Source organism: Staurois parvus, unplaced genomic scaffold (genome assembly GCF_062004578.1).
Source record: "Staurois parvus isolate SC_StPar_1 unplaced genomic scaffold, SC_StPar_1.0 ptg000715l, whole genome shotgun sequence".
NCBI classification, from domain to species: Eukaryota; Metazoa; Chordata; class Amphibia; order Anura; family Ranidae; genus Staurois; species Staurois parvus.
Genome location: NW_028318511.1, coordinates 12,360,383 through 12,384,310, shown reverse-complemented (window position 1 = coordinate 12,384,310; position 23,928 = coordinate 12,360,383). Strand labels below are relative to the sequence as shown.

The window sequence follows — 23,928 nt, the reverse complement described above, 5'->3', positions numbered from 1 at the left end:
CATAAGGCAATGAAATTCCTAACTACTAGATCAAAGGATTTCCATATTTTCCATATAATATCTACATGAGGGGAACATTCTTCAAAAAGTGTTTTGGTGACCACCACAGTGAATAGAATGACCTCCTAAAAATGGAAAACCAGAAAAAAAGATCATAGTAGAGGGAACAAAAAATAGGATATATGCACTAACCTTCTCATAAGCTTGTCCATCATGAAAGGATGGATATATGGCCTTCCTGGATAGCCACCCCAAATGGAAATGTATCCACAGTAGTAAGTGATTCTAGAAATGTATAGATATGAGACATAAATATGAAGCTACCATCAGACCTGAATGAGACTAATAAGGGTAAAAAATCTAAAGGATATTACCATACAAAAGATCAAGGGGACTCCTCCTCACTTGAAGTAAGATCAGGTCTGGATGAAAAAGTGAATGTGGGGGTGGGCAGCCAGGTAGTAGATATGTAAAGTCCAGACTGTTTGATACAGTCTATGTATATATGAATATATAGGCCCAAATCTGGGTTTCCAAAAATTGCTCAGTAGTGAGAAAGTGAGACGGAGATATTTATATGACACATACTTACGTGTCATGTTAGATGGCTACCCCCCCCCCCCCCTTTCTCCGATAGATATTCTTAAAGGTTGATATAACCTGTTCTGCCACCTTTTTCGAGATTCTCTTTTTTGACATTTTCATGGTAAACAATACTAGGTGACTTGAGGAGAAAAAAATGGCTTATCAGATTAATGAGGAAATGGATGCAGAAATTAAATCTGCATTTACAAAAAACTTTAATCACCAGACAAATGATAGCAATATGGATATTAAAACTAAATTTAAAATTTATAAGAAATTAACTTCTAAATATCTATAACTTCTAAACAGGAAGTGGGATATAACCTCCCTGGAATCATATATTGAAAAAGAAATTGTCCCCAGAGGGTTACGGGAGAGAGTGATCCCAGCAGAACACCTCCATACTCCTAGGTTTTTGGAAAGATGTCTGCATTAAACATGGCATTGAAGTTATGCGATTAATAGTGGAGGAAGAGAAGGTCCAACTAAATGAATTATCTATACAAATTGATGCCAGTATTAAATCCCTGGAACCTCTGAAGGACAATCCTGACTTTGAAAAATATAATGATTTCCTTAAAAAAGAGATAGAAAAAATACAAAAAAACTTGAAATTTACTAAACAACAAAAATTTAAAAGAGATCTGGAGGATTGGGAAAGAGGAGAAATCTTTGATCTGTCTATCAATAGAGGAAGAAGTAGATCTAGACGTAAAAGATATTTTTCTAGAAATAATAGACAACATTCATCCTTGAGGGAGGATGATGATGATGATAACAATAGAAGATCATTTAGTTTTTTAGAAGAAGAAAAAACCACTGGGGAAGGCCAAGGTATCTTAAAACAGGTGAACAAACCGATAAATGTAACAAAAGACGAAAGGAATACAATGGCTACTCCCAAGCCCTCCAACCAAAATCGAACTCGGAGCCACAAAAGGTAGAACAGGAGAATACTGATGATCTCAAGGAAATTAATCTATCAAAATTTGTTTTAGAAGAAAGACACTATGACTTACTACGTAAGGGACTAACTTTCTCACCAACCAATAAAATGAATCTGTTTGAAGTTTATAAAGACTTAAATCTATTTTTGAGGAAAATTATGCTAAGAATTCCTTATATTTCCCAAGAAAACACATGTGGACTAGAATCAGAATGGGAACAACAGGCAGTAATGGATCTTTTAAGTCTCCTTGATGAGTCATCCAATATGAAAGAACTTGAGGAAGAATGCATCCCGGATAGATGGAAAAGACACACTAGATTAATAACACCATCTAGGAGGATGCCTAATATTAGAGAAAATAAATGGCTTAGTACCTTTCTGGATCGAGTACATAACGACTTGTGTAAAATTAATTGGTCCATGAGGAACCCTGATAATCTGACTAGAGAGGAAAGAAGAGCACTCCTAGAGTTAAAAAAATGCAAAAGATATTGTAATAAAGTAAAGTGATAAAGGGGGGAATGTGGTGTTATTACAAAGTGATGATTATGAGAAGGAAATTTTGAGACAATTAAGGGAATCTAGTACTTACTGCAAACTACAGTGGGGATCAAAAGTTTGGGCACCCCAGCTAAAAATTTGTATTAATGTGCATAAAGAAGCCAAGGAAAGATGGAAAAATCTCCAAAAGGCATCAAATTACAGATTAGACATTCTTATAATATGTCAGCAAAGGTTAGAATTTATTTACATCATTTACACTTTCAAAATAACAGAAAACAAAAAAATGACGTCTGCAAAAGTTTGGGCACCCTGCAGAATTTATAGCATGCACTGTCCCCTTTGCAAAGCTGAGACCTGCCAGTGTCATGGATTGTTCTCAATCATCATCTGGGAAGACCAGGTGATGTCAATCTCAAAGGTTTTAAATGCCCAGACTCATCTGACCTTGCCCCAACAATCAGCACCATGGGTTCTTCTAAGCAGTTGTCTAGAAAACTGAAACTGAAAATAGTTGACGCTCACAAAGCTGGAGAAGGCTATAAGAAGATAGCAAAGCATTTTCAGATGTCAATATCCTCTGTTCGGAATGTAATTAAGAAATGGCAGTCATCAGAAACAGTGGAAGTTAAAGCAAGATCTGGAAGACCAAGAAAAATATCAGACAGAACAGCTCGCAAGATTGTGAGAAAAACAATTCAAAACCCACGTTTGACTTCACGATCCCTCCAGAAAGATCTGGCAGACACTGGAGTTGTGGTACACTATTCCACTATAAAGAGATACTTGTACAAATATGGTCTTCATGGAAGAGTCATCAGAAGAAAACCTCTTCTACGTCCTCACCACAAAAATCATCGTTTGAACTTTGCAAATGAACATATAGACAAGCCTGATGCATTTTGGAAACAAGTTCTGTGGACCGATGAGGTTAAAATTTAACTTTTTGGCCGGAATGAGCAAAGATACGTTTGGAGAAGAAGGGGCACAGAATTTAATGAAAAGAACCTCTGTCCAACTGTTAAGCATGGGGTTGGATCAATCATGCTTTGCGGTTGTGTTGCAGCCAGTGGCACAGGGAACATCTCACAAGTAGAAGGAAAAATGGATTCAATAAAATTTCAGCAAATTTTGGATGGTAACTTGATGCCATCTGTGAAAAAGCTGAAGTTAAAGAGAGGATGGCTTCTACAAATGGATAATGATCCTAAACACACCTCAAAATCCATGGGGGATTACATCAAGAGGCGTAAACTGAAGGTTTTGCCATGGCCTTCACAATCTCCTGACCTCAACATAATTGAAAATCTATGGATAGACCTTAAAAGAGCAGTGCGTGACAGACAGCCCAGAAATCTCAAAGAACTGTAAGACTTTTGTAAGGAAGAATGGGCAAAGATACCTCAAACAAGAATTGAAAGACTCTTGACTGGCTACAAAAAGCGTTTACAAGCTGTGATACTTGCCAAAGGGGGCAGTACAAGATATTAACCCTGCAGGGTGCCCAAACTTTTGCAGACACCCTTTTTTTGTTTTCTGTTATTTTGAAAGTGTAAATGATGGAAATAAATTCTAACTTTTGTTGACATATTATAAGAATGTCTAATCTGTAATTTGATGCCTTTTGGAGATTTTTCCATCTTTCCTTGGCTTCTTTATGCACATTAATACAACTTTTTAGCTGGGGTGTCCAAACTTTTGATCCCCACTGTACATATGAACCCCTTTCCTAGGATAGTTGAGGTATTAAACAGAAAGTTAAAGTGGGCATTCAAAGTAAATCTTTTAACAGAACAGGAATATGATATGTTGACAGTTGATATCTATAACATTCCTACGTTCTATGTTATTCCCAAAATACATAAGAATCCTACCCAACCACCGGGACGTCCAATAATATCAGCCATAAAAGGCCCACTTGAGACAGTTGGTAAATTTGTCGATGACCTGGTTAAAGATATGGTCATCGAACTTAAGTCTTATGTAAGAGATACCGGAGATGTACTGGGAAAAATTAGTGATTTAGAGGTACCAAAGGGAGCATTTTTAGTGGGTATAGATGTCGAATCACTTTATACCTCAATCCCACATGTCTGGGGATTGAGAGCTATAGCTTTTTTTTCTGGAAAAACATTTTCCAGGAATGGAGGCCCAGAACGAATTTATTCTGGACCTCATGGAATTTATGCTGACCCACAATTGCTTTCAATTCCTTGGGGCATGGTACCAACAGGTATGTGGTACTTCCATGGGAGCACCATGGGCTCCAGCTTATGCATGTCTCCATTTGGGCCTCTGGGAGGAAGATTTGGTTTATCCCTCTATCCCATTTAACCTACATGTAGTTAAATGGCTTAGATATATTGATGACGTCCTGATGATATGGGACGGAGACATGGGACAATTGGTTTGCTTTCTTGAATTTCTCAATAAGAATGACAGAAATATCAGGTTAACATATATTGCTGACCGTGAAGTAATTTCATTCCTTGATCTTTTTATTTCAATATGTGAGAATAGATTAATTACTAAAACATTTAGAAAAGAAACGGCAGCGAATACATTGCTACATGCTACCAGCTATCACCCGGAAAGCCTTAAACAGGGTATACCCATTGGCCAATTTCAGAGAATTAGAAGGAACTGTACTAATGAGGTCCAGTATAAAGCTGAATCTATTCAGCTTTATAAAAGATTTAGGGAAAGGGGGTATTCACATAGGACTTTGAGAAGAGCGAAACGAAGAGCTTCCTATAAAACAAGAAATTAACTAATCTCTAATTCTAAAACTAAAGCGGGTGATAAATACTTTAATCAACCAGTAAGGTTTATAACAAAATTTGGACAACAATGGAATGATGTTAAGGCCTTGCATACACATTGGCATTTATTAACTCAAAACTCTGGAATAGCACAGATAGTGGGTGATAATCCACACATGGTAGCAAAAAGAGCCCAAAATCTGAGTGACATTCTAGTACAATCAGAGTTCCAAAGAACTCCTAAAACCAACTGGCTAACTAAGCAAATCCGTACTACTGGGATGTTCCCCTGTGGCCATTGCCCGTATGTACACAAGACCAACCAATTTTCTAATATAGATGAATCCCAGAGATTTAAAATAAAGAATTTTATTAACTGTTCTAGTAATAAGGTGATCTATATGATAGAATGTCCATGTAAAAAGAAGTATATAGGGAAAACAAAAAGAACTCTTAGAACTAGGATAGGCGAACACCTGAGAGACATTAAAAATGAGAATAAGCATGGAAATGATAAAGAGAGGGAAAACCCGCTTGCTCAACATTTTAAGGATGTACACGGGGGAAAAACTGAAGGCCTGAAAGTAAAAGGAATTTTTCTGCTGAACATCTCAGCTAGACGAGGGGATTTTGATAAAGTTCTTCTCCAAAAAGAAAAATACTGGATATATACTCTTGATACATTAGTCCCATACGGTTTGAATACAGAACTCAATTTCAAAGTTTATTTTAATTAAATAAAAGATTTACCCTTGATACATCAGACTTATACGGTTTGAAAATAGAACCCAATTTAAAAAGTCTGTTTGAACTGAATAAAAGGTCTATTTCAGGGTTTAAGATTTATCCATATTGCCGTCTGAACCAAAAGAATTTTTGGTATGAATCTGTCTGTTTATGGTGGTCTCCTGTCCTTAAAATAAGGCTCTCTGTAGTGATGGTTTTCTAACACAAGAGGGCGACATAAACAAGAATGTACGTAATTAGGGTACTATATAAGGCAATGCAATAGTAGTCCCCTCCCAGTTCTGACGAAGTCTGCGGTGATTGGCGGACAAAACGCGTCAACGTGATGACATCATTACGCTCGGCGTCTCCATAGGGCGCAGTGCCCACAAGGAAGGAAGAAGCGGTTTGCTTCAGCTCCACACTGGAAAGGCAGGAGACACTCTAATTATGATGAGGACATCATCTAAAGCAGCCCGCACATGGCAACTCTGAGTCACAGGCTACTTCCACCGGTGGCAAGTTTATAGCCGTTAGGCTAAATTTGTCTTTAGTGCTATCAATATAAACGGGTTACATACCCTCATATTTTTTAAAACCCTGTGTCTATTTACCTCATTTGGGGGAATTTTTTGAACTCCTATTGGAGGAATATTTGTATACTATGCTTTATATGTGCTGCGGCATGCTTCTATAGTCTCATACATATTTTTAAGGAACCGCTTTACTTTCTCACTACTGAGCAATTTTTGGAAACCCAGATTTGGGCCTATATATTCATATATACATAGACTGTATCAAACAGTCTGGACTTTACATATCTACTACCTGACTGCCCACCCCCACATTCACTTTTTCATCCAGACCTGATCTTACTTCAAGTGAGGAGGAGTCCCTTTGATCTTTTGTATGGTAATATCCTTTAGATTTTTTACCCTTATTAGTTTCATTCAGGTTTGATGGTAGCTTCATATTTATGTCTCATATCTATACACTTCTAGAATCATTTACTACTGTGGATACATTTCCATTTGGGGTGGCTATCCAGGAAGGCCATATATCCATCTTTTCATGATGGACAAGCTTATGAGAAGGTAACGGAATAACATATATACCTGTCATGGGGTTGTTTTGTTATTGCGTATGGTTAGTGCATATATCCTATTTTTTGTTCCCTCTACTATGTTCTTTTTTTCTGGTTTTCCATTTTTAGGAGGTCATTCTATTCACTGTGGTGGTCACCAAAACACTTTTTGAAGAATGTTCCCCTCATGCAGATATTATATGGAAAATATGGAAATCCTTTGATCTAGTAGTTAGGAACTTCATTGCTTTATGTGGATTCCTGATTGCCGAACATTATTAGATCTGGAGACGCCGAATGTTTTTAATTCAGTGATTTTATAAAGACTTGTTTACCATGTCTTTGTCTAACCTCAGTATGATCCATGTGATCGGATAAAACTTGTTTGGTAATACTTATTATATTACTCCGCTTGGATTTTCTAATAACCACTCTGTGTGAGCAGTATTGCACTCGTCATACTGCTATGTTATATGTCACACTTATACTTTGAAGACTTTACCATAGCCATTCTGCTTAAGTAAGCCTCCCAATCTCATTACTCACATTCCCACTAACCATTACTGTAAGCTCCTTCACTTCATGCTCTTGAAAACTCCTATCCCATTATCACCATTGCTCCATCCAATTTTGTGCACTCAACATCCCGGCCTTTTCATAGAAAAGGAAATACCAACATACGTCTTCCTACCAGTATCACTGTACCCTCTTGCTCTGTATGGCAGTTGTCCCAATGAGGCAGCATCTTTGCATGTCTCTAAGCCAAAACTCAACCCTGAGTATCAGAAGTGCACAGTCTACCTGTGAGATGGACAACATAGCCATTCCCTACGTATATTCCCCAGTGCTGGTACAAAGGCCGGAAAAATTCAATCAGGTCTCCCAGCTGAGGTGGTGGACCCTATAAAAAGAAGAAAGAGTTAAGAGAATATTTTTAGAAATGGTGAACATGCAATTTCAATTTAGTTTTTGCTGTCTTTAATTTATTGTATTGTTTTCGGCAGCATTGAGAAGCCACTTCGGACACCACTGACAAATCCTACCCACTTGCAGTCCTAATTGTTTCTGCTACTATAGAGACTAAAGAAACAGTGCGTTGCAGGTGTTATTCTGTATAACCCTAGTGGTGCCTGAGACAAAATTCATACTTTACCTCAATGTAGAAGCAGGAACACTTCCCACATCAAAATAGTTATAATCTGCTTCATGATCACCTCAGACTCCTATGCTGAGATCTCTCAGGCTGAATTAGTGCACCATTCTCTTACCCTGTGCTCCATTAATGGGCCCACTTGATTAATATTGTTTTCTTTTCCATGTTGAATGCCAAGGGTCGAAGACTGAGTAAACGAATTAAAGCAAAATACAATAGAAATATCCAAACTGGCAGTGGATCTCAGCAACAAAGCATCATATGTAAATAAGCAGATCAGGGATGTCCAACACCTTTTGACTTTCTTGTGCCACATTGGAAGGAGAGGAATTTTCTTGGGCCACATATAAAATACATTAACAATAAGAATAGCTGATGAGCAGACAATGTCGGGCAGATCACAAGTTAACAATCACTGATATAGACAATGTGCCTATCTGAGTAATAAAACTTTATTTTTTGTAATATTTTTAAATTAAAAGTAAAAGAGGGCAACATAAAACTAGAGCGATATTTGACACGTTTTTGATAAACAAACACAGCGATATCTATATGGATGTAGTAGCAATTCTCAATGCATTCTCAAGGTGCTCATCAGATATTTTGGTTCTAATTTTCCCCGTCATGTGCTTCATCCTTGAAGATAATTGCTCACAAATATAGATTCTGCCGAAAATTGATGACATGAATAAGGTGTGATTGTGAAGAGCGGGATAATTTTCTTTGGGAAGATAAAACTTAAAAAAGTCCAGTAAAGAGACACGGTCAAATTTTTCTTTGACTGGATTTGTTTGCAAAGTGTAAATGCATTTTACAAAAAATTCCAAAAAAAGAAAATTTTTAAGTAAGTTTACGATTTTGTGGTGGACCACATTCATAACCGTCTTGGGCGGCATTGGACACCCCTGAAGTAGATGGTTTCTGCTTTGCTTCTCCAGAGTATGCCTTTAACCGCTTGCCGCCCGCCCATAATGTACTGCGAACGGGCGGCAGCTACAGGCAAATCGACATGGGTACTATCGCTATGCGATCATATGATCACAATATTAGCAAAACTGTTAAGAAACAATCTGATTCATAACAGCTTTGCTTTTCTTCCTGGTGAGCTCTGAATCTAAAACTTTTTTGGGCCTAACTCTCAACATGGGTGTTACAAAAAAGAATGAATTGCGTTCATATTGGTTCACAGACCAGATTCATCATATGCCCATGTTCTCTGCTGTTAAATATATGCCCGACAAGTACCAGCAACATACTGGTACATTGCTGGACTTAGAGTGGTTATATTGGGATGATGCAGGCATCATCATGGTATCAGTTTTTGAAGCTGGTGGTCGGCTTTCATGTAAAAGCAATCCTAGTGGCTAATTAGCTGCTGGGTGGGGTTCTGACAAGCAGCTTGAAGGGATGTTCCATCCCCCCCACCCCCCTTCCGCTGACTTCCACTGCTTTCTTGGGCTCTCCTGTCCCACCGGGGAATCTGAGAATGTAGCTGGCAGTTCTGGCTGACCATAGAGCTGATCGGAGACCAGTATGGCTCCAATCATCTCTATGGTCTAAGAAACCAGAAGCTTTGAGCATTTAATCTTTTCCATTTCGCCGGATATTAGCAGCGCAGTTTTTAAATTGGGAAAGCATCTGATCTTGGTGTGATTTAATGCTTCAAGGACAGAGAAGAGATCTAGAGTTTAACAGACCCCAGATTTCTCAGAAAAGATTACCTATCATTGCCTGTTGCTATCACAGGGGATATTTACATTCCCTGTGATAAGAATAAAAGTGATTGAAAAAAAAAATTGGAATATAATATGGAGTATTGGAATATTTTTTTACCAAAGACATGAAGCAGAATACATTTTGGCCTAAATTTATGACTAACTTTGAGTTTATTGGATATTTTTTGTAACCAAAAGTAGAAAATATTTTCTTTTTTTTTTCCACAATTTTCAATATTTTTTCGTTCATATCACAAAAAATAAAAAATGCAGTGGTGATCAAATACCACCAAATGAAAGTTCTATTTGTGTGACAAAAGGACTTAATTTTAATTTGGGTACAGTGTTGCATGACCGCACAATTACCAGTTGAAATAGAGCAGTGCCGAATAGCAAAAAATGGCCTGGTCAGGAAGGGGGGGGGGGAGGGGTAAATTTTACGAAGTGGTTAATGACTAAATAAAATTCAGCAAATCTTACAATGTCTGAGGTAAATTCTGAATCTGTTTTAAGGTGCCTAGTCACGCTGGCTATATTAATCATGTTAGTCAATGTAAATAGCTGTATGGTTACAGAAAGAAAGCTTTAAAGTATAACTAAAGGCAAAACTACCGTATTTTCCGGCGTATAAGACGACTTTTTACCTCTTGAAAATCTTCTCAAAAGTTGGGGGTCGTCTTATACGCCGGTATACGGCATGCTGACACTTTTTAGGGGGGCGGCGCGGTGTCGCCGCCGCCCCCCCCTTCCAACGGATTATTATTTATTATTTTTCCCACTGACACCAACGAAGGGGCACTTTTCCTCCCCCCCACTGACACCAACGATGGGGCACTATTCCCCCCCCCCACTGACAACGATGGGGCACTATTCCACCCCCCACTGACACCAATGATGGAACAATATTCCTTCCCCCACTGACACCAATGTTGGGACACTATTCCTCCCACTGACACCAATGACGGGGCACGATTCCTCCCACTGACACCAAAGATGGGGCACTATTCCCCCCACTGATACTAATGATGGGGCACTATTCCCTCCACTGATACCAATGATGGGGCACTATTCCTCCCACTGATACCAATGATGGGGCACTATTCCTCCCACTGACACCAATGATGGGGCACTATTCCTGCCACTGCTACAAATGATGGGGCACGATTCCTCCCACTGACACCAATGATGGGGCGCTATTCCTGCCACTGACACCAATGATAAGGTGCTATTCCTCCCACTGACACCAATGATGGGGCACGATTCGTCGCTCTGACACCAATGATGGGGCACTATTCCTCCCACTAATACCAATGATGGGGCACTATTCCTCCCACTAATACCAATGATGGGGCACTATTTCTCCCACTGATACCAATGATGGGGCACGATTCGTCGCTCTGACACCAATGATGGGGCACTATTTCTCCCACTGACACCAATGATGGGGCACTATTCCTCCCACTAATACCAATGATGGGGCACTATTCCTCCCACTAATACCAATGATGGGACACTATTCCTCCCAATGACACCAATGATGGGGCATTATTCCTCCCACTAATACCAATGATGGGGCATTATTCCTCCCACTAATAACAATGATGGGGCACTATTCCTCCTACTAATACCAATGATGTGACACTATTCCTCCCACTGACACCAATGATGGGGCACTATTCCTCCCACTAATACCAATGATGGGGCACTATTCCTCCCACTAATACCAATGATGGGACACTATTCCTCCCACTGACACCAATGATGGGGCACGATTCTTCCCACTGGTGTGCATTGGAAGAGGGGTAGTCTTATACGGTGAGTATAGCCCAAACCCTATATTTTAACAGGAAAAGTAGGGGGTCGTCTTATACGCCCAGTCATCTTATACGCCGGAAAATATGGTATGTTGTTTTTTCATTTTAGGACACAGTGGCATGGGATTTGAATTCCTGTCAGGTTTTTATAGCTATCTGTGCCCCCGTTAAGGAGATTCGCCCTTTCTATTTGTCCTGTTTACCATTATCATGGAAATTGAAAGTAAAATAAACCTCAAATTTTGGGTTGTCCCCTGAAAAGTAATAGAGGGGACATTTTCCAATGGGAACATTAGTTCTGGTGACCTGGGGGTCCCCAAGGAACTCATTTAATTTGAAGGAGTTTTCTCTTCCTGTTTGGCTATGGGACAGGAAGTGGAGGCAAATCTCTGCCTTCTTTAAAGCGCAGTTGCAGCTGAAAAAAAAAAAAGCAGCTACAAAAACTGTAGCTGCTGACTTTTGAAATACAGCTACTTACCTGTCCCTCGGTCCAGCAGTGTCCTTACCACCGCTGGTTTCACCGGCCATCTTCTCTCCCTGGCATCTTTAGTGTGAGCAACCGGTTGTGACAGCTTGCGGCTTCACAGCCGGGTGCCTACTGTGCATGCGCAAGAAGCGCTGCGCTTTGTGAATGGCCCCGTAGTCTTCTGGGACCCAGAAGACTTTGGGGAGGGAGGACAACTTCCACTTTCAATCGCCTAGGTGATCAGAGCGCAAGTGGGAGCGGGTACCTGTAAGATTTGGGTACCCGCTCCCCCCCACTCCCCAAAGATGCCAATCATTAATGGGGAGCGGGGGACAAAGCATTAAAGCGGAACTTCCCCTTTGGGGTGGAATTCTGCTTTAAACTCTGTGTGCATGAGGCCTAAAGCTTACTGTTATACACTTGCCAGCCACTTTATTAGGTACACCTTGCTAGTACGGGGTTTGCCTTTAGAACTGCCTTAATTCTTTGTGGCATAGATTCAGCAAAGTATAGGAAACATTCCTCAGAGATTTTGGTCCATATTGACATGAGTTACTATTGCCTTTCATATCATCTCGAACCAGTCTGTCCATTCTCCTTTGACATCAACAAGGCATTTTCATCCACACAACTGCCGCTCACTGGATATTTTCTCTTTTTCAGACCATTTTCTGTAAACCCTAGAGATGGTTGTGCGTAACAGACCAGCCCCGTCCGGCAAAAAACAACCATACCACGTTCATAGTCGCCTAAATCCCCTTTCTTCCCCGTTCTGATGCTCAGTTTGAACTTCAGCAAGTCCTCTTCACCACGTCTAGATGCCTAAATGCAATTGAGCAGGTGTACCTAATAAAGTGGCCGGTGAGTGTATATAGCATTTTAATATGAAAAGTTTTATTTAATATTTCTGGATATACAGTTGTGTTCAAAATAATAGCAGTGTGTTGAAATAAAGCTCAAAATCCTTCTAATAGCTTTTATTTCCATACACACAAATGCATTGGGAACACTACACATTCTATTCCAAATCAAAACATGAAGAAAAATATATCAAATTTGTGTTGTTCCTTTAAACAAATTGAAGAAAAGTGAATATTAGACTGTTCAAACAAATAGCAGTGTTTGTATTCTTTACAAACTCAAACATTCACTATATAAACTGAAAAATGTTTGAAGATTTTGCTTTCCTTTGAATCACTTAATTAATATTTAGTTGTATAAGCACTGTTTCTGAGAACTGCTGTACATCTGTGTTGCATGGAGTCAACCAACTTCTGGCACCTGTGAACAGGTATTCCAGCCCAGGATGATTGGACTACATTCCACAGTTCTTCTCTATTTCTTGGTTTTGCCTCAGAAACTGCATTTTTTATGTCACCCCACACGTTTTCTATTGGATTAAGATCCGGGGATTGGGCTGACCACTCCATAACGTCAATCTTGTTGGTCTGGAACCAAGATGTTGCACATTTACTGGTGTGTTTGGGGTCGTTGTCTTGTTAGAACACCCATTTCAAGGGCATTACCTCTTCAGCATAAGGCAGCATGACCTCTTCAAGTATTCTGATGTATTCAAAGTGACCCATGATCCCTGGTTTGCAATAAATAGGCCCAACACTGTAGTATGAGAAACATCCTCAAATCATGATGCTTGCGCAACCATGCTTCACTGTCTTCACAGTGTACTGTGCCCTGAATTCAGTGTTTGGGGGTCGTCTGTCAAACTGTCTCCGGCCACTAGACCCAAAAAGAACAATCTTACTTTCATCAGTCCACAAAATGTTGCGCCATTTCTCTTTAGGCCAGTCAATGTGCTCTTTGGCAAATTGTAACCTCTTCAGCACATGTTTTTTTTTCAACAGTGGAACTTTGCGGGGGCTTCTTGCAGATAGCTTGGCTTCACATAGGCGTCTTCTAATTGTAACAGTACTCACAGGTAACTTTAGACCTTCTTTGATCTTCCTGGAGCTGATTGTTGGCTGAGTCCTTGCCATTTTGGCTATTCTTCTATCCATTCGAATGGTAGTTTTTCACTTTCTTCCACGTCTTTCAGGTTTTGGTTGCCATTTTATATTTCAATATTTTTATTGAGAAACAATAGCATAAAACGAGATGGCAATAAAGTCCACCCACATGGCGGAATGACATATAGAACACGATCAGAACACAAAAAAAAAAAAGTGTCTAACAATGGCTATAGTGATATACCCAGAGAGTGGCAGTACCATCAAGATATTCAAGTTTCAGCAATCAATAAAGAAGAAAGGGAGAGAAGAAAGAGAGAGAAGAAAGAGGAAACAACTCTTAAGGGGGGTCAGCTGTAAGACTGTCATGATATAGAAATATAACTGATCCAAGGCTCCCAAGTTCCCTCAAATCTGGACACATCGTTATTGACAATATTTGTAAGTTTATTGTTCACCATTATCCAATTAAGTTTTCGTTTTACCAAGTCTAACGGGATCAAAGATTGTTTCCAACTTCTAGCTATGGTAATACGAGCTGCCAGCAAGAGGTTTAGAATTAGTTAAGTCGATTTTTTGGGAAAGTGAGTGGGTAGTATATGAAACAAGGCCACTTCCGTTGATCTACGGATTCCTGTTAATGAATATATAAAATTAAACATGCGGATCCAGAAGCTACTCACTACTGGACATTCCACCAAATGTGGAACATAGTACCCTCCTGACCACAGCGTCGGAAACAGCTAGATGATACTGAGGGGTACATTTTGGCTAGGCGAGTAGGAACCAAATACCAGCGAAGTAGCGTTTTATAATTGGATTCTATAAGATCAGTGTTAATCGAGATCTTTGATAAAGTATGAGCCGCATTCTGCCATGTATCCAGATCTAACGAACTATTTAAATCCCCCTCCCACTGGGTCATGTAAGATAATTTATGGAGACGTAGGGCCAAGATTTTAGTAAGAATCTTTAAATCGCAATTAATCAAGGACATTGGCCGATAATTGGAGACCATAGAGGCGTCTTTGAGAGGCTTGGGGATGACAATGATGAACGCCCTATTTTCATCCGGGAGTACCATACCCCCATCCCGCAAATAATTAAAATAGAGGGCCATATGGGACATCAGAATATCAGGGAAAGCTTTATAATAAGTATTGGGAAGACCATCCGGTCCTGGGGCCTTATGAGGCGCAAGAGATTTTACAGCATTCCCGATTTCGTCGCCTGAGATAGGCCGTTCCATCATCTCCCTATGGGCCTCCTGAAGGGGGGGAAGCGAGACAGACCCCAAAAAGGTGTCAATAGATAAAGAAGTATCCCCCTGGGGCGAGCTATAAAATTTAGTGTAGAAAGACTGAAATTTGTGGAGGATCTTACCAGGGTCCTGGGATAGCGAACCATTATCCAATCTGAGTTTGGGGAGAGCCGTCCGGGAATGCCTGGGAGTCAGCTTGCGTGCGAATAAAGTGCCAGGTCTGTCCCTCCAAGTAAACAATTTATGATCAGACCAATGAAGCTGTTTGTCAGCAATGGTAGTAAGACATAAATTAAGTTCCAGTCAGGCCTGGTCAAGTTTAAGTAACAAATCCGGACTAGGATTTTGCTTATGTTGAGCAACCAGGTCATCGTAAATTTGAATCTGAGTGGTAAGTAGGTCATTTCAAGCTTTTTTAAGTCGAGAAGAAAGTTGAATAAAACATCCCCTGACCGAGGCTTTATGCGCTGCCCAATTAACCGCCGGGTTCGTGTCCTCTGCTTTATTGAGATCAAAAAATGCTTGCAAGTGTGAGGAGATTTCCGGACAATGAGAGGGGTTACCAAAGATTGAGTCATTAAGACGCCAATGAAAAGCCGTCTTACCAGGTGTCCCGGATGACAAAGTTATAGAAACTGGGTCGTGGTCAGACCAGGGTGTGGAGAAAATTTTAGCAGTAAGAAGTCTGGGGAGTGAATGCGTATGAAGAAATATATGATCAATGCGGGAGTAACTGTTATGAGCCCTGGAGTAATGGGAGTAATCTCGAGAAGTAGGATTAGCTTCTCTCCACACATCAATAAAGTCATAGCGATATAATAGTTGGGCCAACTTACGGCTCCGTCTAGAAGGGGGCTGAAGCGTAACGGTTTGGGAATGATCCAGAGTCTGGTCCAGTGCTAAATTGGAGTCTCCAGCCAGAATTACATCACCCTCAAATTCCTTGGCCATAGAGCATAACAGGGACTGAAAAAATTCCACCTCATTGGTATTTAGAGTGTAATAAATTAGGTGGTCAGGTTTCCTCCCAAGTGGTCTTTCACCAGAAGATGACGCCCCTCCCTGTCCCGGACAATTTTAGATTTGGTAAAGGACAGTCGGCGAGAAAAGCAAAGAGCCACCCCCCGTTTTTTCTCCGTAGCATTAGCAAAAAAGCAGACAGGGTAGTTTTTATGGATATATCGCGGAGAGAAGGAGGGGGGAAAATGTGTCTCCTGTAGGGCAACAATATCTGCCCCAAGGGCATGGTATGAGCTAAAAGCCGGTATGTGTTTGGAGGGGGAATTGAGCCCCTGAACATTGTGAGAAAGTAGACGAATCACTCCTTTAGTGGTCCGTAGGGAAGTCATTATAAACAATCAAGGAACTAAGTAGGATAGAGACCCTCCATTCCTGACAAGTGAAAATGTTCTGAAGTGTCCCTAAATGTCGCCAGCTGACCCCGGAAGAAAACAAGGAAAAATAAGAAGAGAAGAAGTAGCGAAAGAGAAGAAATGCATGAGCACAAAAAAACACATCTCGAGTAACCCAAGAGCGGTACACGAAACAATACTATATAAACGAAGTAAACTATGTGCCAAGAAAAAGAGAGCAATAGCCCTGTAGTGGAATGGATCTACCCAGAGAAACGATCTCAGGAAGAGTCTTCCAGTCAAAGATACTCTCCGGCACTGACAGTAACAGTAACCCATCAGCAATATATCAAAAGTTTAGTACATATAAATATAAAAGCAAAACAATCGAACCTTCTTAAACTATATTCAGCAAACAAATGCAATGTAATCCCCCGGTCCCCTCTACACCCCCCCCCCACAACAACAAAGCAGAATTGGCCAACGCTCCCCAGGAGCCACAGAGAGGCCACCGCCTATCAAAAAGCACAGTGAAAGGACCCCAAAAAGATAAGGAAGTTCAAGAGGTTTAATCAGGTGGCTTCCGTGACCCCCTCTTCTTAGAATTTGGCGTAGTCCACAATGGTGAGAGCGACGAAGGGTGAGAAGCCGATCCCGTAGGGGAATGGGATGCTGGACTGCGAGAGATAACACCCAGCTGAAGCAGCAATTCCTCGCCATCCTGGAATGTAGAAAACCCATAGGGCTTGCCATTTAGAGTGAACTGCAGGCAACAGGGGTAGGCCCAGCGATATCTAACGCCTTTCTGTACTAAGTGAGAGAGTAGTGGCTTGAGGGATCGTGGCTTCTGGATAGTGGCCGGAGAGACATTAGCAAAAATTTGTATCTTGTACCCCGTAAGCTCCAGGTCCGGATTCTCCCTGCCATACTTCATAACCGCTTCCTTGACTTGGAAAAAATGAGGCTTAACGATGATATCCCTGGGAGGCCCCCCCTGCCAAGGGGGGATCAATGCTCTGTGGATACGATCTATCTCAAGATGAAGGTCATCAATCTCGGGCAAAGCAGATCGCATGAGGGTTTGTGCGCAGCTAGTGAGCTCCTTAACCGACTCAGGGAGACCTCGAATGCGAAAATTGTATCGCCTGGCCCGATTCTCCAAATCATCAATTTTAGAGTATGCTTCCTCTAGGCGAACTTGCAAGTTGGTGATCATGTTAGAATTTTGGGAGACACTATGGGCTGTTGCATCAACTTTAGCCTCGATATTGTCCAGACGTTGGCCCAGGACCTGGAAATCCTGCTTAAGGTCAGCCGCCAACTTTGAGGTAGCTCTATCCAGTTCGCCTTGCAGCAAATCTGCGAACCGAGCTATCAGGGTCGCGTCACCTGAATATTGTGGCAGGTCTGGAGGAATTGTTGGCGAGGAGGCAGGGCTGTCATCTGCAGGCTCTGGACCGCTATTCTGGCTGGAGAAGATGGCAGCGATCTTGCTACTCAATGGCGAGGAGACGGGAATCATGGCCTAAGGAACAGTCCGAAGCCTGGGACTCTGGTGGTACAGGGCTGGAAGGCGACCGGAGGGGGCTGCAGGAGGTCACTCACCCTAGCCGGTGATGCTAGCACAGTCCTCCTCAATCCTGGTGGGGATGAAGTGGCTGATTTTCCCCTCTGGGGGAGAGGTGCTGCCTTGGGAGAGGCAGAAGAGGTAACAGAATCCACGGGCGCCGATCCGGGCACCATCTTGGGCCTCCCAGTCCCCGCAGGGAGCAGCATCTGGGAGCCACCACGGCTCTTCTCCGCCGTTTTTCCCGGCATCATGCGGGTGTCTGAGGTCTGGTCTAGGTCCGGGGGGGGGCCCCGGGAGTTGTCACACTATGCCCTTATATGGGATGTTATCGGTGTTGGAGGTGTGCGGAGCTATCGCCGGGACATCCGAGTGCATGCGCACTCCTCTTTGGTTGCCATTTTAAAGCATTTGCGATCATTTTAGCTAAGCAGCCTATCATTTTCTGCACTTCTTTATATGTTTTCCCTCTCCAATCAACTTTTTAATCAAGGTACGCTGTTCTTCTGAACAATGTCTGGAACGACCCATTTTCCTCAGAATTTCAGAGAGAAATGCACTATAACCAGCATGTACAACATTTGCTGCCTTCCTTCCTTAAATAAGGGCAATAATTGCCACCTGTTTTTCAAAGAATGAATGACCTCACTAATAGAACTCCACACTGCTATTATTTTGAACATGCCCCTTTCAATTAGTGATTCAATTACACAGAATCAGCAGCATGCATGTCATGTTGGATTTCTATTACTCTACTACACCTGCTAGTAAATTATTTGCCATGTAGAAATATCATTTCTACCAAAAACTGTGATTGATCAGGTTAGTGATGTCTGATTGCTATTATTTTGAACACAACTGTATTTGATTGCCCTCAATCCCCTCATGTTTTGCATTGTATTGGTATTGTTCAGTCACATGTTCTGTCCCCCTTTGTAATGTACAGCGCTGAGCGAACTATTGTCGCTTTATAAATACTGTATAATAATAATAATAATAATTTAAAGTTCTTATCTAAAAGGGGCTAATAAATGTCTACAAGAGCGTGAAAGGTACAGTGCTGCGATTACAAGGTTCTGCTCAGTGTTAGTATCTGTATTCTTTAACACAAAAGGTACTAACAGATGCTTTGCAGAACTCATCAATGAAATCACGTGAGTAGGATTAGCATTCCATACCTTCATGAGAATGACAGAATTAAGGGTCTACATTTCTGTAAATGTCAACATTTAGTGGTTAATGAGAGTAGAACATTATTCAACTCACCGACAGCAGTGGCATGCCTTCTTGATGTTCTGTCTTTTTGTTATGCCGTCACAATTTTTCCCATCCTAGTATATCTACTAGGCCACAGCTAGACGGTTGTGCTTAAAAATAAACATGATTATGTCAGAGCAGAGATCACACCCTTACATGGATCCGTAAAAAAAAAAGACACAGAGTGAAACAGCCACACTAGCCAGAAAGAAGGAAAATCTGGGAGTGGAACAGGACCGTGTGAATAAAATCACTGACAGTCTGTTTTCAGAATTACATTTATAACATCAGCAGCCTATGAAATAGTACCAAGCATATTGCAGCTGAGAGATCTCACCCTTGGTGATTTAAAGGCATGTGAGCAATCATCGGGGAAAATCCATCTAAACATTCATTATTACCTTCCTCAGTGCTGGGGAAAGGGTGGATCCTGCTTCATTTGTGCTGAGATCTCTAGAGAGCAGGGTAAACAGAGCCTGGCACCGGGCACATGACACTGCTTTGTGTACCCACAATGCACAACACACAGTCATCTTTTCAAAGCTAAGCAACAAGAGTAAAAAGGGCAGCTGTTACATGGAAGGGTATTGTATAGTGTCTTTTCACCAAGAGCTCAGACTTCAAGGACCAGTCCAAGGTGTTTTGTTTTGGTTTATTAGGGGATGAACTTGAATAGGTAAGGGAAAGCACAGGATGACTGTAGCTGTAACTTGAATACAAACTGAGGATTTGCTAACTTTCTGGCTGCTAAATTCACTATGCTGTCCTTCCATAGGATTAACGGATCAGCTCAACTGGTAGCAAAAACGGTTCCTAACACTGAATGCAGATGCTCTTTCTCTGTTGAAAATGCTGATGCACCTGGCTGTTCCTTAGATCCCCACTCAAGATTTGTAGAATGGCTTTACTATCTTTACATGGCACTAAGCTGCCTCTTGGTGGGAAGCAGTTAGGGTACTGCACCTTGCTGCTTCTCTTTTTTCAGGCTCTGAGGTGTAGTGCTTGAAGCTACACACTCCCTTTGGTGAATCCTGAAGCTCAAGCAGCTGCTGAACAGACCTCCTGCTGAACAGGTCCCAAACTTGGCTCCCAGGGGCTGAAGGGGTGCGAGACTTTGACTACTTGTGGTCCCACATTCACTCATCTGGCTCCTTTCTTCTGCCCAGGGGCAGAGCCCCCCGACACAGGGGTCCCCTTCAGGTGACTGGATCCTGGACTCACTGCCACATGACCAGGGGCCTTCTGGGCCTTATTTACCCAGGGATTGGAGGAGACTCCATAAATGTTTAGGTTCAGTCTTTGTCCCTCCACCCTCTATGTTCTAGAACAGGGGTGGGCAAACTTTTTGACTTGAGGGCCGCAATGGGTTCATATATTGGACCCGGGGGCCGGACCAAGAGTAGATGAATGATGTGTATGTGTCATCCATAGTAAGTATAGTAATATTCCCCCATAGTAAGCATAGTAATTAATCCCCCATAGTAATTAATCCCCCATATAGTAATTCATCCCCCATATAGTAATTCATCCCCCATATAGTAATTCATCCCCCATAGTAATTCATCCCCCATATAGTAATTCGTCCCCCATATAGTAATTCGTCCCCCATATAGTAATTCATCCCCCATACTAATTCATCCCCCCTATAGTAATTCATCCCCCATAGTAATTCATCCCCCATATAGTAATTCATCCCCCATAGTAATTCATCCCCCACATAGTAATTCATCCCCCACATAGTAATTCATCCCCCATATTAATTCATCCCCCATATTAATTCATCCCCCATATAGTAATTCATCCCCCATATAGTAAGTCCTCCATATAGTAATTCATTCCCCATATAGTAAGTCCTCCATATAGTAATTCATTCCCCATATAGTAAGTCCCCCATATAGTAATTCATTCCCCATATAGTAAGTCCTCCATATAGTAATTCATTCCCCATATAGTAAGTCCCCCATATAGTAATTCATTCCCCATATAGTAAGTCCCCCCTATAGTAATTCATCCCCCATATAGTAAGTCCCCCATATAGTAAGTCCCCCCCCTGTGTCAATTCACTTACCTTTGGTCCGCGCGTTCCTCTCGTATTCCCGCGCCGTTCTGGTCTTCAGGGAGGACTGTGAGAGGAGTTCGTCACGCTGCCCCGCCTACATCCTGGCTGCCCCGCCTACATCCTGACAGCTGCAGAGTCCTGACGTCCGAGAGGAGGGAGGGGGGCGGCCATCCGAGAGGGGGGGCGGCCATCCGAGAGGAGAGGAGGGGAGAGGAGGGAGGGGAGCGGGCGCCCGGCACACAGGAGAGCCGCATCTAAATTTGTAAAGAGCCGCGGCTTGCCGACCACTGGCCTTGCGGGAGCCTAGCTCCGCGGGCCGGATTAAAAGGTCCGCCGGGCCGTATACGGCCCGCGGGCCGTAGTTTGCCCATTGCTGTTCTAGAACCATCTAGCCAATTCCATAAGCCAAGGGGAGGTAACAGAGACCCAGCCCTTGGAGCTCTGCCAGCTAGCACTAAGCAAATTAACCCTGGCTATTCTGCCTACAGAAGAGCTCAACTAAATTTTCTTACATTGTACACAGAGGGTGCTACATTGGTATGATGTATACTGTATATCCATAACAATGCACTACATAATAGCAATACATAATAGTGTTAAATTATGCTAGATCTGTTATCCCTCTAAAATAAATGATTACATTTGTCATTTTTTGCATTTAAATTTAAAGGTTATACACCAGGGGTATTGAATTAAAATTCAAGGAGGTCCGATCAGTAACATTTTCTTCCAGCTGAGATCTGAATAGCATGCTTGTGTGATGTCTCAGATCCTTCCCATCACAGCCCCCTCATTTTATATTACAATCCCGTTCTTACATCAGTGTCCTCAGTTCCCGCACATCATAGTCACCCAATTCACATGAGTTTCTCCTACACATTAGTGTTCACTGCCCCCTTCACATCAACCCCACCACCCCACAGCACAGCCCCCCTTTACATCACCCCACCACAGCATTGCCTCCCTTCATATTACCCCTCCCCAGAGCATTTGCCCCCTCTTTACATTCCCCCCCCACCACAGCACTTGTCCCTTTACATTATTTCTCCCCGCCCCCAGGACTTGCTTGCTTCAAATCACTCCCCCCATAGCATTGCCCCCCTCTGTACATCAAATCCCCTCAAAGCTCTGCCCCCCTTCAGATCTCCCTCCACAGCACTGCCCCCCCACAGCTCCCCTCACAGCATTGCACCCCTTTACATCATATCCCCCCCAAAGCACTCTCCTCTTCAGATCTCCCTCCACAGCACTGCCCCCTTTACACCCCCCCACATCTCCTCCCACAGCATTGCCCCCCTTTACATCCCCTTCCACAGCACTGCCCCCCCTTTACATCACCTCACCACCACACACAGCACTGCCTCCCCACTACATCTCCACCTCCACAGCACTGCCCCCTTTATATCCCCCCCAAAGCACTGCCCCCTTCAGATTTCCCTCAACAACACTGCCCCCCTTTACACCCCCCCACATCTCCTCCCACAGCACTGCCCCTTCAGATCTCCCCCCACAGCACTGCCTCCCTTTACACCCCCCCACATCTCCTCCCACAGCACTGCCCCCTTTACATCCCCCCAAAGTACTTCCTCTTCAGATCTCCCCCCACAGCACTGCCCCTCCTTTACACCCCCACATCTCCCACAGCACTGCCTTTACATCCTCGCCAAATCACTGCCCCCCCTTACATCACTCCACCACCACACACAGCACTGTCCCCCTCTACATCTGCACCCATACAGCACTGTCCCCCTTTACATCTCCACCCCCACAGCACTGCCCCCCTTTAAATTAACCCCCACCACACACAGCACTGCCCCCCTTCACATCTCCTCTCCCCACCAGCACTTTTCCCCCTTCCCTCCCATTTCCCCCTTCACATTATCCTCCCCACCGCACTGCTACCCTTTTACATCTCCCTCCCACCACAATAATGTGCTCTGCCCCCTTCACATCTGCCACCGAGGGACACGCACAACACTGTCCCCTTCACCTCACCCCGTTTCCCCCTTCACCCACCCCCTTCACAGCCATGTCCTCTTGCCTACCTTAGAGAGAGCAGAGAGAGGTCGGCATGCACAGCCACACTGGATAGAGGGTGGGAGCAGGAGGTTGCCAAGTATGCTGTTACACAGTTAATATTTATGTTAATGTACATGAGAATTCATATAGTTTATTCTGTGTACCATTTCCTATGGATATTTCTATAGTTAGTTATATGCTGCCATACAGTGGCCTTATTTGGTAATGCACTTGCTTTTTATATTACCTCCCTGAGATCTATGACACAATTCCTTTGCATATGAAGCTCCTCCCTTCTTTACAGCACTTTCTGTGTCATGGAGGCAGCTAACAGTCCACATGTAACGGGGACACATGTATTCTGCATAGCACGCTACAGAAAGTATCATCTTTTGACCGCATAATACTGGAAACCATTCATTCTGCTGTATCCTGTTGTCACATGTACAGAATAAAGCAACTTCTGGATGAACACAGTATTGGTGAGTTCAGCTATCTGATAAGGATTGTCCAGAGTGATTATATCTGCTTATACAGGCTAGGCATAGAGGTCTCACAAGGGATAAATTGCTATCACAACAATCTGAGTCAAAATACCAAGGTTACATTTTTGTATTAACAAGCGGATGATTGGTGGCTAGGGCCACCTGGTGCCCTAGCAACCAATCACCTGCTAGTTAATCTGGAAAGTTAA

At 42.5% G+C, this 23,928-nt stretch overlaps 1 protein-coding gene across 4 annotated transcripts in view; it reads right to left on the bottom strand.

Moving 5' to 3' along the window:
* Window positions 1–23,928, bottom strand: part of LOC149445704 (phospholipase A and acyltransferase 2-like) — a 72,389-nt gene that overhangs the window by 14,709 nt on the left and 33,752 nt on the right. The window contains exons 1-3 of one of the 4 annotated variants that reach the window (XM_089653618.1): window positions 19,558–19,711; window positions 19,166–19,266; window positions 7,409–7,508 (exon numbers count right to left, since the gene is read on the bottom strand). In XM_089653618.1, coding sequence (XP_089509744.1) covers window positions 7,409–7,508; window positions 19,166–19,180 — 115 coding nt within the window. In that variant the 5' untranslated portion in view covers window positions 19,181–19,266; window positions 19,558–19,711. The other 3 variants (XM_089653620.1, XM_089653621.1, XM_089653619.1) reach the window with 3 other exon arrangements.